Source organism: Chiloscyllium plagiosum, chromosome 14, assembly GCF_004010195.1.
Source record: "Chiloscyllium plagiosum isolate BGI_BamShark_2017 chromosome 14, ASM401019v2, whole genome shotgun sequence".
Taxonomy (NCBI): domain Eukaryota; kingdom Metazoa; phylum Chordata; class Chondrichthyes; order Orectolobiformes; family Hemiscylliidae; genus Chiloscyllium; species Chiloscyllium plagiosum.
The window spans coordinates 26,947,912-26,966,714 of record NC_057723.1 but is presented as its reverse complement, the minus strand read 5'-3'; the positions used below and the strand labels follow the sequence as shown (position 1 = coordinate 26,966,714).

General features: G+C 39.1%; 1 protein-coding gene across 4 annotated transcripts in view; it reads right to left on the bottom strand.

Moving 5' to 3' along the window:
- Positions 1-18,803, bottom strand: part of fnip1 (folliculin interacting protein 1) — a 110,693-nt gene that overhangs the window by 49,937 nt on the left and 41,953 nt on the right. For all 4 annotated transcript variants that reach the window (XM_043703420.1, XM_043703421.1, XM_043703422.1 and 1 more), the window contains exon 2: positions 12,376-12,502. In XM_043703420.1, coding sequence (XP_043559355.1) covers positions 12,376-12,502 — 127 coding nt within the window. The remainder of the gene's footprint in view (positions 1-12,375; positions 12,503-18,803) is intronic.

The window sequence follows — 18,803 nt, the reverse complement described above, 5'->3', positions numbered from 1 at the left end:
CAGAGAGTGGTTCGTACATCAAATTAGCCACTAGAGGAAGTGCTGAATGTAGGTACAGTTACAACATTTAAAAAATATTTGGATAAGTACATGAATAATAAAGGTTGGGAGAGAAATGGATTAAACGCAGGTGGGACTAGTTAAGTTTGGGAGCATGGTCAGTTTGGACTAGTTGGACCAAAGGGTCTGTTTCCATGCTGTATGACTCTATAATACTAAGAGGTCTGGATTCGGTGGCTAGAGAGAAGACGTTTCCACTTGTCGGAGAGACTAGGACCCAAAGGACTAGTCTTCAGAACGGAGAAGTATTTCTTCAGCCAGATGGTGAATCAATGGTAGTCAATGCCACAGAAGACTGTGGAAGCCAAATCATTGCATGCACCCAAAACAGAGATACTTAGGTTCTTGATTAGTCAGAGGATGAAGAGTTTCAAGGAGAAGGGAAGAGAATAGGGGTTAAGAAACACATCGGCCATGATCAAATTGCAGAGGAGACTTGGAGGTTGAATGGCCTAATTCTGCTCCTATAACTTCTGGTTTGTGGTCTACCTTCAGTCCCACATGATCACACACTCTCTCTGCCCCGCACCTTATCCTGAAACTTTGCTCCCTTGTTTTAGATTCTCTAGACATGGTAACAAACTTTTCATGTCCACCCTGTCAAGCCCCTTTAAATTCTTGAATATTTCATTGAGATCACATCTCATTCTAAATTCCAGAGAATATGGACCCAATTACTCAGCCCTCATCATAGAAAAATCCTGCCGTCCAAGCACCAGCCAACTGAACCTTCACTGTACTACCTTGAATGCAAAGACAAGCCTCCTTAAATAAGAAGACCAAAATTGCACAGTATTTCAGACAATAGCCTCCAAAAGTACAAGTGCAACAAGACCTTCCTCATTTGTGTCTTCCATCCCTTTTACAACAATGATCAAAATATTATTTGCTTTTCTAATTGCTTGTTGCACTTGCATTACCTTTCATGTTCCTGATAGGCACACACTAAAAATCCACTGAACATCAACAGTTACAAGTTTAATACTTTGCAAAGAAAATAATCCTGCTTTTCCTATTTTTACAACTAAAATCAGCAACCTCACACTTCACCATCTGCTATCTTATAACCCACTCAATTTACTGTCTATATATCTTTTCAGGCTCTATTTTCCTCACAGCTTACATTCCACCTAGTATCTTCAGCGTATCTGGATGCGGTGTCTTTGCACAAATCAGGGAAAAGCCAACTGTTTTGCATGGAAGAGCCAGATTTCAATTTTTCCTCATTCTTGCTGGGGCCAATGAACAAATTTCAAAAAAGGTAAGTGTTGCCACAACAGTAAACACAAATTTCATCAACAAATAATTCAAAAGCAAAAAAAATTATTAAATGAGTCATTCGTAGAACCAACCAATAAAAAGCACCAAGAAGAAATCTTAATGATAATGCTGATTGGCACCTTTTACCAGAGCTACAGAGAAAAAGAATCAGCCCCAATTTATGGTCACTAGGGAATTAGTGGCACGAGGCAGAGCTAAGGAGCTGGGTTTAATAAACACTGAAGTTGGGTTACCTCTGACGGGGGCAGATGCTGAGCTGGCCTCAACAGAATTCACCCAAAAATAGCCATTGGAAGAGAGGTAACTTTCAGCTGTGGTTTCATCCTTTCACAGTCTGCTTTTTCTCTTTCCCTCTCTCAATCTCATCCCTTCCCCTCCCCTCTTTCTCTCTCAACCTCTTAATGCCAGTCTTACTCTGTCCCCTTTAATTTCAAGAAAATAATCCATAGACTATCCATAATAGGGGGCATAGGTTCAAGGTGAAAAAGGAAAGATTTCAAAGTGACCTAAAGGCCAACACTTTTTTACGGAGGGTGCTGTGTTTGTGGAATGAGCTGCCAGAGGAAGTGGTGGACCCTGGTACAATTACAGCATTTAAAAGGAATCTGGATAGGTATATGAATAGGAAGGGTTTAGAGGGATATGGGTCAAATGCTGGCAAATGAGACTAGATTAATTTAGGATATCTAGTTGGTATTTTCTAGTTGACACAGGTTTGGTTAGCTACCAGGAAGCAATGCATGGGGATAAATGAGTGCTATTCTGGCTGGCAATCAGCAACTAGTGGTGTGCCTCAGGGATCAGTATTAGGACTGCAATTATTCACAATTTACATTGATGATTTGGAGTTGGGGACGATGTGTAGGGCGTCAAAGCTTGCAGATGACACTAAGATGAGTGGCAGAGCAAAGTGTGCAGATGACTGTGAAACTTTGCAGAGGAACATATGTATTTTTTGAGTGAGTGGACAATGGTCTGGGAGATGGAATACAATGTTAATAAATGTGAAGTCATCCATTTTGGTATCCATTTAGCAGTAAAAAGGACTATTACTTGAATGGTAAAACGTTGCTGTGCAGATCAACCTGGGTTCCCTTGTGCACGAAATCACAGAGGGTTGGTCTGCAGGTACAACAAGTAATTAGGAAGACAAATGGAATTTTGTCCTTCATTGCTACAGGGATTGAGTTGAAAAGCAGGAGGTTATGTTGCAACTGTACAGGGTGCTGGTGAGACCACACCTGGCATACTGCCTGTAGTTTTGGTCTCCTTACTTGAGACAAGATGTATTAGCACTGGAAGGAGGTTCACTCAGGTGGAGTTGAGGGGGTTGGCTTTTGAGGAAAGACTGAGTAGACTAGGGTTATATTTGTTGGAATACAGAAGGAGGGGGAGATCTTATAGAAACATAAAATTATGAAGGGGATAGATAAGATAGACGTGGAGAGGATGCTTTCATTGGTCGGTGAAACTCGGATGAGAGGGCACAGACTCAAAAATTATGGGGAGCAGATTTAGGATTGAATTGAGAAGGAACTTCTTCACTCAGAGGGTTGTGAATCTATGGAACTCCCTGCCCAGTGAAGTAGCTCAACTATGATCTTATTGAATGGCAGAGCAGGCTCAAAGGGTACTCTTGCTCCTAGTTCTTATGTTCTTATGGCATAGATGAGTTGGACCAAAGGGTTTTTTGTGTGCTTTACAGTTCTATGACTCCATGACCTGTGATTTGCTTTTATACTCCTGGCTCCAAAACACTCAATTGAGAAGCATGTTCTTTTAATCTAATGTTATCCTTAATCTCCTTGGTAAGCCATGAATAGATTTTCCTCACTAGGAATATTATTTTTCATTGGAATATATTTTTGTTGGACAAATTTTTTACCCCCACAATTTATTTTCCAGCGTAGTGCCTAGTTTCTTTAAGTAATCAACCTTAGCCAGCCATTCCAACCCACAACTAACTGTTTTAATTAAATAATCTCAATTGTTTAGACATCATTAATAAACACAAAGTGGAATTTGATTCTATTACCTTCACTATTATCAAGTGGATCTTTTACAGTGACATTTACTTCAATACAAAGGGCCTAACAGGGAAGGCAGATGAACTCAGGGCATGGTTAGGAACATGGGACTGGGGTTTCACAGCAATTACAGAAACATGGCTCAAGCAGCTTAATGTTCCAGGATACAAATGCTACAGGAAGGATAGAAAGGGAGGCAAGAGGGGGTGGCGGCACGTATGATAAGCAATAGCATTACAGCTGTACTGAGGGAGGATATCCCCAGAAATACATCCAGGGAAGTTATTTGGGTGGAACTGAGAAATAAAGGGATGATCACCTTATTGGGATTGTATTATAGACCTCCTAATAGTCGGAGGAAAATTGAGAAACAAATTTGTAAGGAGATCCCAGCTATCTGTAAGAATAATAGGGTGGTTAGGGTAGGGGATTTTAACTTTCCAAACATAGACTGGGACTGCCATAGTGTTTAGGGTTTAGATGGAGAGGAATTTGTTAAGTGAGTACCAGACAATTTTCTGATTCAGTATGTAGATGTACCTACTAGAGAAGGTGCAAAACTTGACCTACTCTTGGGAAATAAGGCAGTGCAGGTGACTGAGGAGCACTTTGGGGCCAGTGACCAGAAGATTTAAAATAATGTTGGAAGAGGATAGACCAGATCTAAAAGTTGAAGTTCTAAATTGGAGAAAGGCCAATTTTGACGGTACAAGGCAAGAACTTTCAAAAGCTGATTGGGGCAGATGTTCGCACGTAAAGGGATGGCTGGAAAATGGGAAGCCTTCAGAAATGAGATAACAAGAATCCAGAGAAAGTATATTCCTGTCATGGTGAAAGGGAAGGCTGGTAGGTATAGGGAATGCTGGATGACTAAAGAAATTGAGGGTTTGGTTAAGAAAAAGAAGGAAGCATATGTAAGGTATAGACGGGATAGATCGAGTGAATCCTTAGAAGAGTATAAAGGAAGTAGGAGTATACTTAAGAGGGAAATCAGGAGGGCAAAAAGGAGACATGAGACAGCTTTGGCAAATAAAATTAATGAGAATCCAAATGGTTTTTACAAATATAGTAAGGACAAAAGGGTAACTAGGGAGAGAATAGGGCCCCTCAAAGATCAGCAAGGCGGTCTTTGTGTGGAGCCGCAGAAAATGGGGGAAGATACTAAATGAGTATTTTGCATCAGTATTTACTGTGGAAAAGGATATGGAAGATATAGAATGTAGGGAAAAAGATGGTGACTTCTTGCAAAATGTCCATATTACAGAGGAGGAAGTGCTGGATGTCTTGAAATGCACAAGAGTGGATAAATCCCCAGGACCTGATCAGGTGTACCCTAGAACTCTGTGGGAAGCTACAGAAGTGATCGTTGAGCCTCTTGCTGAGATATTTGTATCATTGATAGTCACAGGTAAGGTGCCGGAAGACTGGAAGTTGGCTAACGTGGTGCCACTGTTTAAGAAGGGTGGTAAGGACTAGCCAGGGAACTATAGACCAGTGAGCCTGACGTCGGTGGTGGGCAAGTTGTTGGAGGGAATCCTGAGGGACAGAATGTACATGTATTTGGAAGGAAAAGGACTGATTAGGGATAGTCAACATGGTTTTGTGCATGGGAAATCATGTCTCACAAACTTGATTGAGTTTTTTGAGGAAGTAACAAAGAGGATTGATGACAGCAGAGCAGTAGATCTGATCTATATGGACTTCAGTAAGGCGTTCGACAAGATTCCCCATGGCAGACTGATTAGCAAGGTTAGATCTCACGGAATATAGGGAAAACTAGCCATTTGGATACAGAACTGGCGCAAAGGTAGAAGACAGAGGGTGGTGGTGGTGAGTTGTTTTTCAGACTGGAGACCTGTGACCAGTGGAGTGCCACAAGGATCGGTGCTGGGTCCTCTACTTTTTGTCGTTTATATAAACTATTTGGATGTGGGCATAAGAGATACAGTTAGTAAGTTTGCAGATGACACCAAAATTGGAGGTGTACTGGACAGCGAAGAGGGTTGACTCAGATTACAACAGGATCTTGACCAGATGGGCCAATGGGCTAAGAAATGGCAGATGGAGTTTAATTCAAATAAATGCAAGGTGCTGCATTTTGGGAAAGCAAATTTTAGCAGGACTTATACACTTAATGGTAAGGTCCTGGGGAGTGTTGCTGAACAAAGAGACTTTGGAGTGCAGGTTCATAGCTCCTTGAAAGTGGAGTCGCAAGTAGATAGGATAGTGAAGAAGGTGTTTATTTTGCTTTCCTTTATTGGTCAGAGTATTGAGTACAGGAGTTGGGAGGTCATGTTGCAGCTGTACAGGACTTTGGTTAGGCCACTGTTGGAATATTGCATGCAATTCTGGTCTCCTTCCTATTGGAAAGATGTTGTGAAACTTGAAAGGGTAAAGAAAAGATTTCCAAGGATGTCGCCAGGGTTGGAGGATTTGAGCTATAGGGAGAGGCTTAACAGACTGGGGCTGTTTTCCCTGGAGTGTCGGAGGCTGAGGGGTGAGCTTATAGAGGTTTACAAAATTATGAGGGGCATGGATAGGGTAAATAGGCAAAGTCTTTTCCCTGGGATTAAGGGAGGCCAGAACTAGAGAGCATAGAGGGCAACTTTTTCACGCAGAGGGTGGTACAGGGATGGAATGAGCTGCCAGAGGAAGTGGAGGAGGCTGGTACAATTGCAACATTTAAGAGGCATTTGCATGGGTATATGAATAGGAAGAGTTTGGAGGGATATGGGCCAGGTGCTGGCAAGTGGGACTAGATTGGGTTGGGATATCTGGTCGGCATGAACGGGTTGGACCAAATGCTCTGTTTCCATGCTATACCTCTCTATGACTCTATTACTAACTGACCCTGTCTCATTCACAATACTAGATCCGAATAAACATTATCCATAGTTCCACATTATATTGTTTCAAGAAACTTTGAAAACTATACTGAACAGGTATACATCTGTTGTCCCTGCATTATTAAAAAAATGGTCTTCATCATTCTCATCTCACACTTAGCCTTCTCAAAGATGGTATCCAGTGACCGTGAGCAGAAATCAGCATAATGCTTCCTCCAATAGTGGTGATACAAAAATAAAACAGAGCAGAAAGCAGCACACCAATTCCCCAACCTCACCTCCCACCTCTCCAACACACAAAAGGACGTGGTGTTTTCTTTCGAACAAGGCTATTAATCAGGGAGTGTGCACTCTTTTGGATAGAAGTTTTAAAACTGTACACTGGAGCTTCCATAATTGGGCCATTAATCATTCCTCAACCAGAATTAATTCAATAGACTAGCTCATGAATGAATGTGGAATCTTCTGGACAAGTTGGAACAGAGGATCAGGTGTGAATCATTCAACTCCATGAGCCCATTCCTCAATTTAATATTGCTAGCATCTCCACTTTATATGGTAATACCCTTTGTCCACCTTGGTTCCATATCCCTCATCATCCTTGCTATTAAAAACGTATCATTCTTTGATTTAAAACTTTTAATTGAGCTATTTTTATGGGAATTAGTTTGACACATTTCACAAATGTGTTTTATAATTTATTTCTTGAAGAGCCTATTAAGTTTATGTCCCCTAGTCTATAATCAGCAGACTAGATTTTGGGGATTTTTGACAAGCCCTTTCAAAATCTTTAAATCACTCTTTATACGCAATATTACAGACTAAATCCTAGAATATATGTAATCCAACTCTCAGAGCTGATGTTGCACTGCAGTCTTTCCAATGTCAATATATACTTAAGGTGTGGTGCCCATAACTATACACAGTACCCCAGGTGTGGTCATACCAGCTCGCTCTTTACCGGCGGTAAAACTGTCACCCCATCATATTTTAGCTCTGCAGATTACACTGTATTTGATGGAGTTTTTGATTTTGTTTGTGCTGACCACTAGTTTTAATTTGTGCAACAAACTTCTAAATTTCTTTGCGCCCCTACAATTCCCCATTTTTCAACATTTAAACTTACAGTTCTGCTCTTTGTCCAAAATAATTTAAGTGAACCCACCAAACGTTTCACACTTGCTTTGTCAACATCTCTTCTGACACTCATTCACACTACTTACCATGTCAATAATCATTGTAAACTCAATACCTTGAATATATTGCTCTCTATTGTACCATGTAAGTGATTAATACTGTAAACACTTGAGGCCCAGGATCGTTCATTATGGGACACCGTTAGTTACTTCCTACCAATTTGAGTACATACCAATTATTTCCATTTTGTTATCTAAGATAAAATCTATTTCCTAACCTGGTCAATAATTTGCCTTCAGAATAATTTTGGGTAATTGTTTCTTATATAGAACCTTATTGAATGCCTTCTGGCACACCTACTACATATACCTCTATGGTTACTTCCTTAAAAAAAAATTAAATTTATTTGAAGGGTTTTCTTTTAAAAACTCAATTGTCACTGGCTCATTGTAATATCTCAAACATTTATTGCATGATCATTTGGCCTTATGTTTTAAGCTTCAAAGACTTGCCTGTAACAATTATAAGATATATCATTTCCTAAATTGTCTCACACCTTTCTTAAATAGTGGGTAACAATTTTAGATCTAAAATTGGGAACAGTACAGAACATTATGGCTGAATATCGATAATTTCCTCACCTAGCATCACATTTTTGGAATTTGGCATTCTGGAGAGCCTTGATCTTTTTGAAAACTATTTTCCTTCTTATGTTAATTTCAGATTTTCATTAACCAGTAGAATCCCTGGAAATTCAGGAATAATGCGTGCTATGAAGGCTGACATGACTGAAAAAGTCATTATTCTACAAATACATAGTTAACATTGCAAATGAGACATTTTTTTTAAAAAACGGTTCACATCTTCATGAGAGCACCTATTTCTCTCTGAATAACTGTTCAAACGAATGCTAGTTTTGATAGATCTCATTTTACTTTGTGGTTCTTTTCAGCACACTAACATCTTTGCTTTCATTATGGAGAGCAAAGGAGTCAGAGTCATTAACTACTTTTAAAGGCAGAGTTAGTCAGATTCTTGACTAACAAGCAAGTCAATGTTACCAGAGGTCGGTGGGAACATGGAGTTGAGGCTATGTCAGATCAGCAATGATTTTGCTGAATGGTGATAGAAACTAGAAAGGCCAAATGGCTGAACCCTGTTCCTAATTCACATGTTTGTACACATTTTCTAAAATGCATCAGCAACCACAATTCAAAAAAAAAATGAAGTGACTCATTAGCTGTGATATGCTTTGGGAAGTCCACGTAATGTTCTCACATGCAAATTCACTTTTTTCCACTCTCATTTCGACCACTCACAGAACATTATTTCAACTTCTTCCCAATAAATTAATCCCATCATTACCAATACAGAACAACCTTGATAATCTGAACGAGACAGGCGGGGTGTATTTTGTTTGGATAACAGATAACGATTTTACAGGATCTTGACATTCGGATAACCGAGGTTGTTCTGAATTGATACACTGAGAAACAGATTGTACCAATTCCACCTCTTTACCCAAAGCATCTCAATACCACCTTACACGCTATTACAAAAACAAACTGAATGTAACATTGCCATTGCTATCCTTACTTTAAAAGTAAAGCCACTCTATTCCAACAAATCCTTGGTTAAGATGATGGAAATGGAACACATTTTTCAGAGGCAAATTGCAAAGACAGTGGCATAGTGGTAATGTCACTGAGCTAGTATTCCAAACTCCAGGTTATTGTTCTGGGGACATGTTCAAATCCCACAATGGCAAGTGCTTAAATTTGAAGTTAGTAATCAGTGAAAACCTGGAATGGCGACCATGTAACCACTACTAATTGTTGTAAAGAATAAATGATTTGGCTCACTTATGTCCCTCAGGGAAGGAAATCTGTCATCCTTTAACTGGTCCAGCTTCCATGTGACTCCAGACCCACAGCAATGTGGCTGACTTTTACCTGTCCTCTGGGAATTAGGGGTGGGCAATAAACGTTGGTTCAGACACCCACATTTCAAGTACGACTAAAAGCAAAAGACCAACTCCACCCTCAAAACCACATCAAATAACTGACTTTCTGACAACCAATCCCTTATCCTACTCACCCTGACTACTCCCATTTTTACCCCTACCTTGACCCTGTTAAGAAATGGGTTACCTGTTCCGTTGTGCTGATTGCAACCTCCTTTCCTTTCTACTCTTCTCATTTCTCCCCATTCCATGGCACTCCTCCCAATGCAATTTCAAATATCCTATTACTTTCTATTCTATTTGACTTGAATTAACTGTTTTATAACGCTCATATGGAAAACAGGAAATTCAACTGCACTTCTTGCCACTAATCATGAAGAGTGAATTGTATTTTTTTCACTGTCCTCCCTCCTATCCATAACAGAAGTTTTCTTTTCTTTATTATTTTCCCTTTTAGAAGAAATAGGCAGCAAGTATTTGCCAGAACACCTTGTCAAGTCCAATTTTAAAATTACTCTCAGTAAATTATTTTGGGTACAATCAAAATAGGGTTTGTTAGCGCATTTAAAACCAGAGGGATTGTTTTGTGCCACACTCTCTCACACATGCATCCAAGAAAGATAGAAAAAAGCCAAGTTTGAAACTACTTAAAATAAAAAAACAGCAGAATTGGAGGTCACATTAATGCTTATTTGAGGTTCTTTTAATTGGCTGTGCACCGAAGTGTCTTATGTAGAAGTTTAGCCCAATTTGAATTGCTCTGAATGCAATGCTATAGATTGGGAGTTGGCTCATTTGGCAGTTGAAACCTGGGATGCTCAGAGATCAGAATTTGGTGTACAGCAAGGAGGGAGCTCCTTACTCTTCAGGTCTTATAAGCAGATTGATAAACATACAAAGCTGTATGGTTTGAGTCAGATAGATCTACAGCCCTGAAAAAGGCCTTGCAGCCCATCATGTCTACAGTCGAAAACACCAAAATATTCTAATATAATTTTCAGCAATTGGCCCATTGCTTTGCTTCTAAATGTTGAGTGTCTGCCTTTACAGACCTTAAAAGGTGGTGAATTCCAAAAACATTTTACTCCACATCTCCTCTAAACCTTCTACCTCTTACCTTCATTCTATGCCCCCAATCTCTCCATCAAGGGGAAAAAGTGTTCTCTTGTCTGTCCTATCTACCCCCCTTCTAATTGTGTATGTTTATCAATCATATCCCCCTCTCCATAAGGAAGACAACCCCAGTCAGCCAAATCCTCTCTTCAGGCAACATACTGGTGAACCTCCGCTGCACACTCCTGTTAAACCACATTCATCCTACAATGTGGATTCCAGAACTGCACACAATACTCCAGCTTTAGCCTAACATTTTATACAGTTCCAGCACAAGCTCCCAGCTCTAAAACCCCATGCTTCAATGAACAAAGGCAAGTATACTAAACCACTTTATCCGCATGTCCTGATATCTTAAAGGTGATTCAAACAAACCAACATTGTCAGTCATGTAACTCGGGCTTCTGATTGAGACACTCTGCTAACAAGACAGATCTTGACCTCTTCAGAAAACCTTTTTTGCTATAGATAATTGCAAAGTCATTCACACTGAGTAATAATGAGTTTTGATTGTCCCAACTGTTGCGATCTGGCTGAGGTATGTTGGCATGGCTGCAAAGTTAATGTAACATCAGCTAAGTCGGATCCCAGGAGATGATCAGTTCATTTTTTTCCTGGTATTTGCTACATATTTCTGGAAGTCAGTCAGTCAATTTGTTCATTCGGTGTTTAATAGCAGCCATTTAAAAATCCAGAAAGAGTCAATTTTAAAAGAAATTCAATTGTTTTTAAAGCAACAATAAAGGATCTTGCTTTTTCTTTGTTCTGACTATTAGACTTATTCATTTTAAAATTTAATGCAGTGAAGAGGTCTTTTGACTCTGGGATTTTATTCCCCACTGTCAATTATTTCATCCATATTACAACATACTCACCACATCTTAATATCCTTCTTTTATAAAGGTAGTGGCAATTTAAAAATAAAGCAATTTTCTACTCAGGAAAACTACTGCAAATACTGAAATCATATTTTAGAACAGACATTTGTCTTTCAGCTATACTTCTGCCTAGAATGCCAGAACAGCTTCAAAACCTCATTATTTATACAAGTAGGGCAGTTGGATGATAATCACATGATTTAAGAACTCATGCCATGTGATGAAATCGCACATACGAGAGAGAGAGAGAGATTTGGAAACTTAAAACTTCCGATCAGCTCTAAGACTCCCATTAGGGTGCTTCTAGAATAAGATGATAAATTTTCCAGATATACTGTACCTAAACTAGTGTGTATTTATGCCTTTCATGACCGTAGAATACCCAAACCATCTAACAAAGAGTCACTGACCTAAAATATTAATTGCCAAACATGTTGAGGTTTTCCATCATAATTTTTTTTTCATTTCAATACTTCTAATATCGATAACATTTTGTTAACGCACAAAGAATGGTTTCTGATACATCAGAAAGAATGTATTATACTGAAATCCCAAATCACAGGCATAAGAGCCACAATTCTCAAATGATCTTCCCATGCTGGTATTACGTCATGATGTATGTTTCTTCCCAATTTATACATCACTGTCCATGCAAAAAGCTTATCCCATAAAGGGCATAAATACCTGGACCAGTGGCCATTACTACAGTCAATTCTGCTTCAAGGTTGACCAAACACAAGCATCAACAATTTATAAATTCGGCATATCTCGCAATGTTTCCCACATTCAAGTTCAACTAAATGCCTGACATCAAAAGAGGGTTAAGTGGCTCAATCTGGAGCATGTAACATTTCTAATAGGAGACAAAAGTAAAAAAACTCTGGATTGCTTTCTGTTGCCTGGAATAGAATTTTCTTTTTAAAAATGCAGTACCGCATGTTATAGATAGATGGTACACCTCTTTCACCTTCTCCCACCCACTGAACCAATAAACCTGAAAATAGGTCAATACAAATGAAGTAAAGAGATAAAATTTCACACGTACAGATCAGACTTGCTAATTCACTTACTAAGGCTGTAGTTTCCTCAGGCTTCTTTGTTGCTTTAGAGTCAAACAGAACATTTCTTCCTCGCCGTTCACAATCTTGGTAGACAATAAGTCTTATCTGGCTGGGATTGAACTCTGGAGCTGGCCAGCTTGAAACAAAAATAGTGACACAGTGAATAATAATTCCAAGCAAAACAAAAATGTCCATCCACAAGCTATTCATTTGGGCAATAATCCAGCCTGTGTTGAAGAGGATAACATTTCAGATCTCTTAATTTGGATTCTAGCTTTTAAGGCTGTAAATGGAGAGGAGGAAGGAATGAATGACAAGAGAAAAAAGATAGTAAATTCACAGGGTCAGGAAGAGGGAGTGGTTGGGAGAAAGTGGGGAAGGGGTTGATAGGAGTTGGGGGATAGAGAGAGATTGATTGCATGGAAATGCGTTTTACGAAACTTAAAACACTAATTCAGCACAATAACAACGATTTTCTTGTAAGAACTCGCTTTCCCAGCTATTCACCTCTTGGACATTTTTACTACTTCCTATTATGATGCTGGAGGGGCAATATGCTGATTTCAGAGAATTGTACATGTGGCAATCTCAGGATGCTAAACAAGGGAGTGAACCCCTCAGAAATGTGAAAGGGAGGTCATATTAGAAGAGCTTCTATTTCCCAAATCTAGCTTTGAGAAATAATTTCTAAAAAAAACTAAATTATGAAAGCCCTATGACTATATTGATAAAACCATTTTTATAACATTTATCTATTAATTTTACTCATTTGTCACATTCATAGATGTTAGATTCAAACTATCATTCAAGCCTTTTGCTTTTTAAACATATTGATAATACATACAAAATGAATTCTAGATCAGGATACTCAACAGTATGCTTTTCACTTTTCTAAGCTGAAGAACATGACTGAAAGGAAGAGGCTTGTTGGTCAAATAAATCTGTCCGTCGAGTACATGCAAACAAAAATATTAGTGGGCAGAATATTGTTTCCATAAATTGCACATTCAGTTGAACTTTTCATAAAGCTGCATGTTGGCTTCAACTAACACAGCTTGCCAATAATATATACTTTAATTCAAACAAACTAACAAGCTATACTTTGTAAAGACAACTGCAGCTATGAATCTGCTATTTTAGTCTTTCCTTTAAAAGATAAAGGCTTGCCTTCAGAAAATGTTTATTAAAAGCAGTGGATGTCTGAATGCACTTTACATCCAGTGATTTTCAACTGAAGAGCCACTGCTAAAATGCAAGCAACATCAAATCCAGTTTGACAAGGTCTCACAAAGCAACATGTTAACAATCAAATCACGCTGTTATTTAAAAGAAATATTGCTCAGAACGGAGGATTTCACTCTTGCTCTTCTCGGAATAGTGCTACGGGATCTTTCATATCCACTGGGAAAGGGCAGATGCATCTCTGGAAGGGCATCGATTTCCAAGTACTGGGCTGGAGTGCAAGTTGATTTTTATACTCTAGCCCCGAAGGAGGACTTAAACTTGCAACATTCAGATTCAGAGGACAGCATGCTACCAAATGGGTGTTGGCTGAAACATCCATAACTTTTCAACAAGTTGCTTTCTCAGCACAATCACTGCCTTTCATGTGTGCATATGATCTTCATTACCATTATTTAAAACAAATACTGTTGCTTGGTTAATCACTTCAATTTCCTGCATATTTCTTTAGTAGTAAAAAGAAAGATGGATGAAATCACCTTTGTTTGACAGCATTCTTCTTCAGAAAATGAAAAGCTCATGGTCACTATGTCAGAGTTAGTTCTGGTGCACTGCTTCCTGCCTTCTGTTCATTATAGAAGCTTTTTATGCTTACGCCTTCCTAACTTTCTTTTTTCACCAAGATCAACCTCAAAAACTGAACAAAAACATTAAACTTGGTTCCATTTACATTACCTCTACTACAAAACTGTATAGCACATTCTCAAAACAGAGGACAAGTCACCATCATACTGTAACATTCCCACAGCTATAAAGGGAAAGTATTTCTTATTAAAACACCAGTTTGAGCAAATAGGAACGATCAAAGCAGGTACAACTTTGCAAACTCAACACTTTTTCACTCAAACAGATTTTGAAAAGAAAGTTATATGACATATGAACCAAACACAAATTGGGTTTTAGATATTACGTTTAAGCAACTTCAATAACTACTTAGCTATATCTAGTAACTTTAACAAGCCATTACAGAAACCTTAAGGAGAAAAATTAGACAAGGATATATTTGGTCAGGTGACCAAAGTATTTATTCAAAGAGGTTGGTTTTAAGGTGTGTCTGAAAAAGGAGGAAAGAGAGGCAGCATAGTTGAGATTGAGAATTCCAGGGCTTGGCATCTAGGTCACTGAAGGTAAGGCCACTAATTGTGGGACAATTAAAATTGGGAATCCTCAAGAAGCCAGAATTACATATATTTTGGAGGGCGATAGGACTGGAGGACATTAGCTGAGTTCAGGGAGGGATTTGAAAAAAAAGCTTAAATTTCAAAATCTGTGTATTTCTTGACCAGGAGTGAATATAGGGTTTGTAAGGACAGGAATAGAAGATGACTACATTGAGTACAAATAAGACAGTGGCTCTCAACCTGCATCACAGTCCAAATTGGAATCACGGAAACAGTGATTAGGGTTGAGAGAAACACATTGATCTCCTGTGCTGTCCATCACATTGTGCTGTCCATGCAGCAAATTCTCTCCCAAGCAGCTCAGCTATATGACTATTTTCAAAGCTGCGATTACCATCTCCTCGCAGATTTTCCATGACTTCCTACAGCTGAAGGCTTTACAGGGAAATTTGCAGGTTGCTGTCAATCTGAAGGAGGCACTTCCCATAGATCTAACCTGGTATCATTTTACTATTCCTATGCATCATTCCCAAACTCTATATTCTCTATTTTAGTCAATGCAAAAGTAAACTTCAAATAAAAGCAGGGAAGGAAGACCATTAGATCAGTGTGCCTGATCTACTTGAACCCAAATTGATAAGGACAGAAGTTGACTAGTGTACAAATGGACTTGGATACAGCCAGCTTACTGGATTGCAGTTCTACAGATTGCAGCTCGAGTTTCTTGGCTAAGTGGTGATTAATAGGAGAGCTTGCAGAGTCTGTATTAATAGCTCATCAATTGTGGGAGAAAAGTAGCACCTATTCCCTTCAAATTACTGGAATTAAAAGAATTTCAAATTAGTAAAAAGGAACTTTCTGCATACAAATTACCATTTATTTTAAAAGAACTGCTGAAACCAAGAACCTTTATGAAGCTGAATTCTCTTAGACTCAAAACACTTTCTACAGTGAAGGCTTGGGATTTTCATAGATGTATGATGATATAAAATCTTGATCAACAGCAGGCCTGTCCAACGTTTTGACATGGGGCACCATAGTTTTATTTCTCTCACTCAAGGGCCTGATGAGCGAATGAGAAAGACAGAGTTCAACCCAACATTAAAACTTTAAGTTCAAAATAAATATTGGGGTATGAAGAAAACAAATAACTCGCCAATAAATGACAAAATAATAACTTGATCATTTTTTTAAAAAGTGATGACTAAAGATGACCATTAAACAGTGCCAAGTAGCAGAGTTAATTAATTTTATTTTTCCTCAACAAGTGCAGACAGAAAGTTTGGGAGGAGCGGGGAGGGAAAGAGACAGACAGATCAGAACAGGAAAAAAAATTCTCTCTCTAAATAACCCAAAGCATGCACACAGAGCAGGTAGACAAAATTTTCTTCAGTCCTGACTCACTTTGGAACACCACACTTCTGGCCACTTTTGAAGGAATAAAAATGTGAAGGCTTATAATGTTCATATAGCTGTTGATCAAGGATTCTGGCACATGCAGACAACTCATGAGACACATGCAGCAGTCTCTCTGGTTTTAGCAGATACAGCTTACTTAGGAAACAGCATGCACTGGTCTTCCATACATCTTCAAAGAGGACAATTAAGTTTCACACTGGATTCTCAACAAGGGTGCCTCAGAAAGGCAGAGAGGAGTTGGGGCAATGCTTCTCCAATTATAAAAACTCAGCAAATAAACTCTAAGGAAAACTAGATCTCTCAGTCACAAACTCAGTCATAGATTTTCCCACAAGTCCCAAGTAATTAGATGAAACCAAGTGACTTCCAAGAAATATCTTATTAAAATAATGTTCCAGTATCCAAAGAAAACTTTAAATGATTTATTTTCTAAAAATAAAATCCAGATAATCGTAGAACTGGAAACCATTCCATGTTTACCACAGACTTTCAAACTGAAAACTAAAAATAAATGTGAAGCCTTCACACACACATTGACTCAGACCATCAGGTGCTCACATTGGAGAGTGAGTCTATTCTTTCCCCAACCAATTCAGTCAACCACCTCCCCTGCAAATAGGCTACTTCTCCCTTAATGTCTCATCCCAGTCGTATGCAAGGCCATCATTGCTCGTGTCTACACCTTAGACTGAATGCAGCTACGGGCAGTCCCTCGGTCCTGTTCTTGAGCATGTTTGTATGTTGATTTGTATGTAAGTCAGAACACAATGCATGACAATATATTGTTAAAAATCACACAACACTAGGTTATAGTCCAACAGGTTTAATTGGAAACACACTAGCTTTCGGAGCGGTGCTCCTTCATCAGGTGGTTAGCAGATACAGTTTACTTAGGAAAGTAAGCGTCGCTCCGAAAGCTAGTGATTCCAATTAAACGTGTTGGACTATAACCTGGTGTTGTGTGATATTTAACTTTGTACACCCCAGTCCAACACCAGCATCTCCAAATCATGACAATATATTGACATTTGTAAGTACTGAGGAAATGTTCACAGGGCAGAACTTTAATGTTAATAACACCCCATATATGATCTCGTCCATAAGTCAGACATTCATTAATCAGCGACCGCCTGCATTCATTTTGGAATTACTCCTAAAGTCACAATGTTGCTCGCTCATGTGATCGTGATGGGCTCAGTAGTGTAACTAGCAGTCACAACAGGAGACAGAAACTGCTTTTGATTGGCGAAGCAGTTCCTGCACAATCTTTCACTTCCACTTCCCTGTATCTTGAAGACTGGGTTCAAGAGCTGAACTGAAGTTCAGGTAGGCCTGACATTCATCTGTGGGCTGTATTTTGGACAATCCAAAGAGAAAGTACAAAAATCTAATGATATTAAACTTAAACTTAACTGAATGTCATTACACCGCTTTATCAGAGCCTTGTTTTTGTTCGCACCCGAGATTGCATTAAGTGTCAAATGTCAAAATGGAGCGATGCAGCAAAAAGTACTCAGGCAGCACTGGAGCAAGGACAAGGCAGCAGGTTTTTGGCTGACCTCAAGTTTACAGAGGTTAGAATGTGGAGGCTGGCCAGGATTGTGTGGAAGTTAAATCTAGTGGTAACAAAACAACAGGGGATCAGCCAATGAAAGGGGAAAAGGTCAAGTGACTTCACAGAGATAGAAATTGGGGAGGGGGTGGTGGTGGTCGTCATAGTTTAGCTCAGATACAAAATTGGAAGCTTGGTCTCGGGTCAAATATGATGTCTGGTCTACAAACTGTTTGGCTCTGGCTCAGTAGCAAAGTCAGTAGGTAGGGATTGGAGCTTGCGTTTAAACTAAACACGATGGCTTCAGTTCCCCAGTGTTTAAATCAGAGGAAATTTCTGCTCAGCTTGCACTGTATATCAAACAAGCACTCTAATAATTTAGCAACAACGGAAATTTTGAGAATAGTGCGTAAATGGAGTTGATGTCTTCAACATATAGGTGAAAACTACTTAGTTAATAATGAGACACAATAGGCAAAACAGATTAAGAAATTAATTCAGAAAAATTTTTTCTTTTGTGCACAAAAGAATTGAAGGATGCTTGGCAACAAATTATTTTCTGCTCTATTGATTGCAGTTTATGCCCCATTCAGAACAAAGCTCATATTAATTTAACTTTTGAAAAAGACCTGTGAACCTGAGGGGCAAGGAAAAAGAAAATGTCAGTGGGAAAAACATCAATGAAATTAATGGTTAATTTCCAACCCCCAAATCAGATGATATGCAAACTACGATCACAGAGATTCTCCTTTAGCTTTTAAATATTAAATCAAGTTAAACAAGTACATTTTCAGCAGTAGCACTTCATGTATTTACAGACTAGGTTTTAACAAGATACAATACAGGCTGAAAAATGTGTTGCTGGAAAAGCGCAGCAGGTCAGGCAGCATCCAAGGAGGAGAATCGGGCATAAGCCGTTCTTCAGGAATGAGGAGGATGTGCCAAGCAGGTTAAGATAAAAGGTAGGGAGGACGGACTTGGGGGAGGGGCGTTGGGAATGCGATAAGTGGAAGGGGGTTAAGGTGAGGGTGATAGGCCGGAGAGAGGGTGGGGGCGTAGAGGTCGGGAAGAAGATTGCAGGTCAAGAAGGCGGTGCTGAGTCC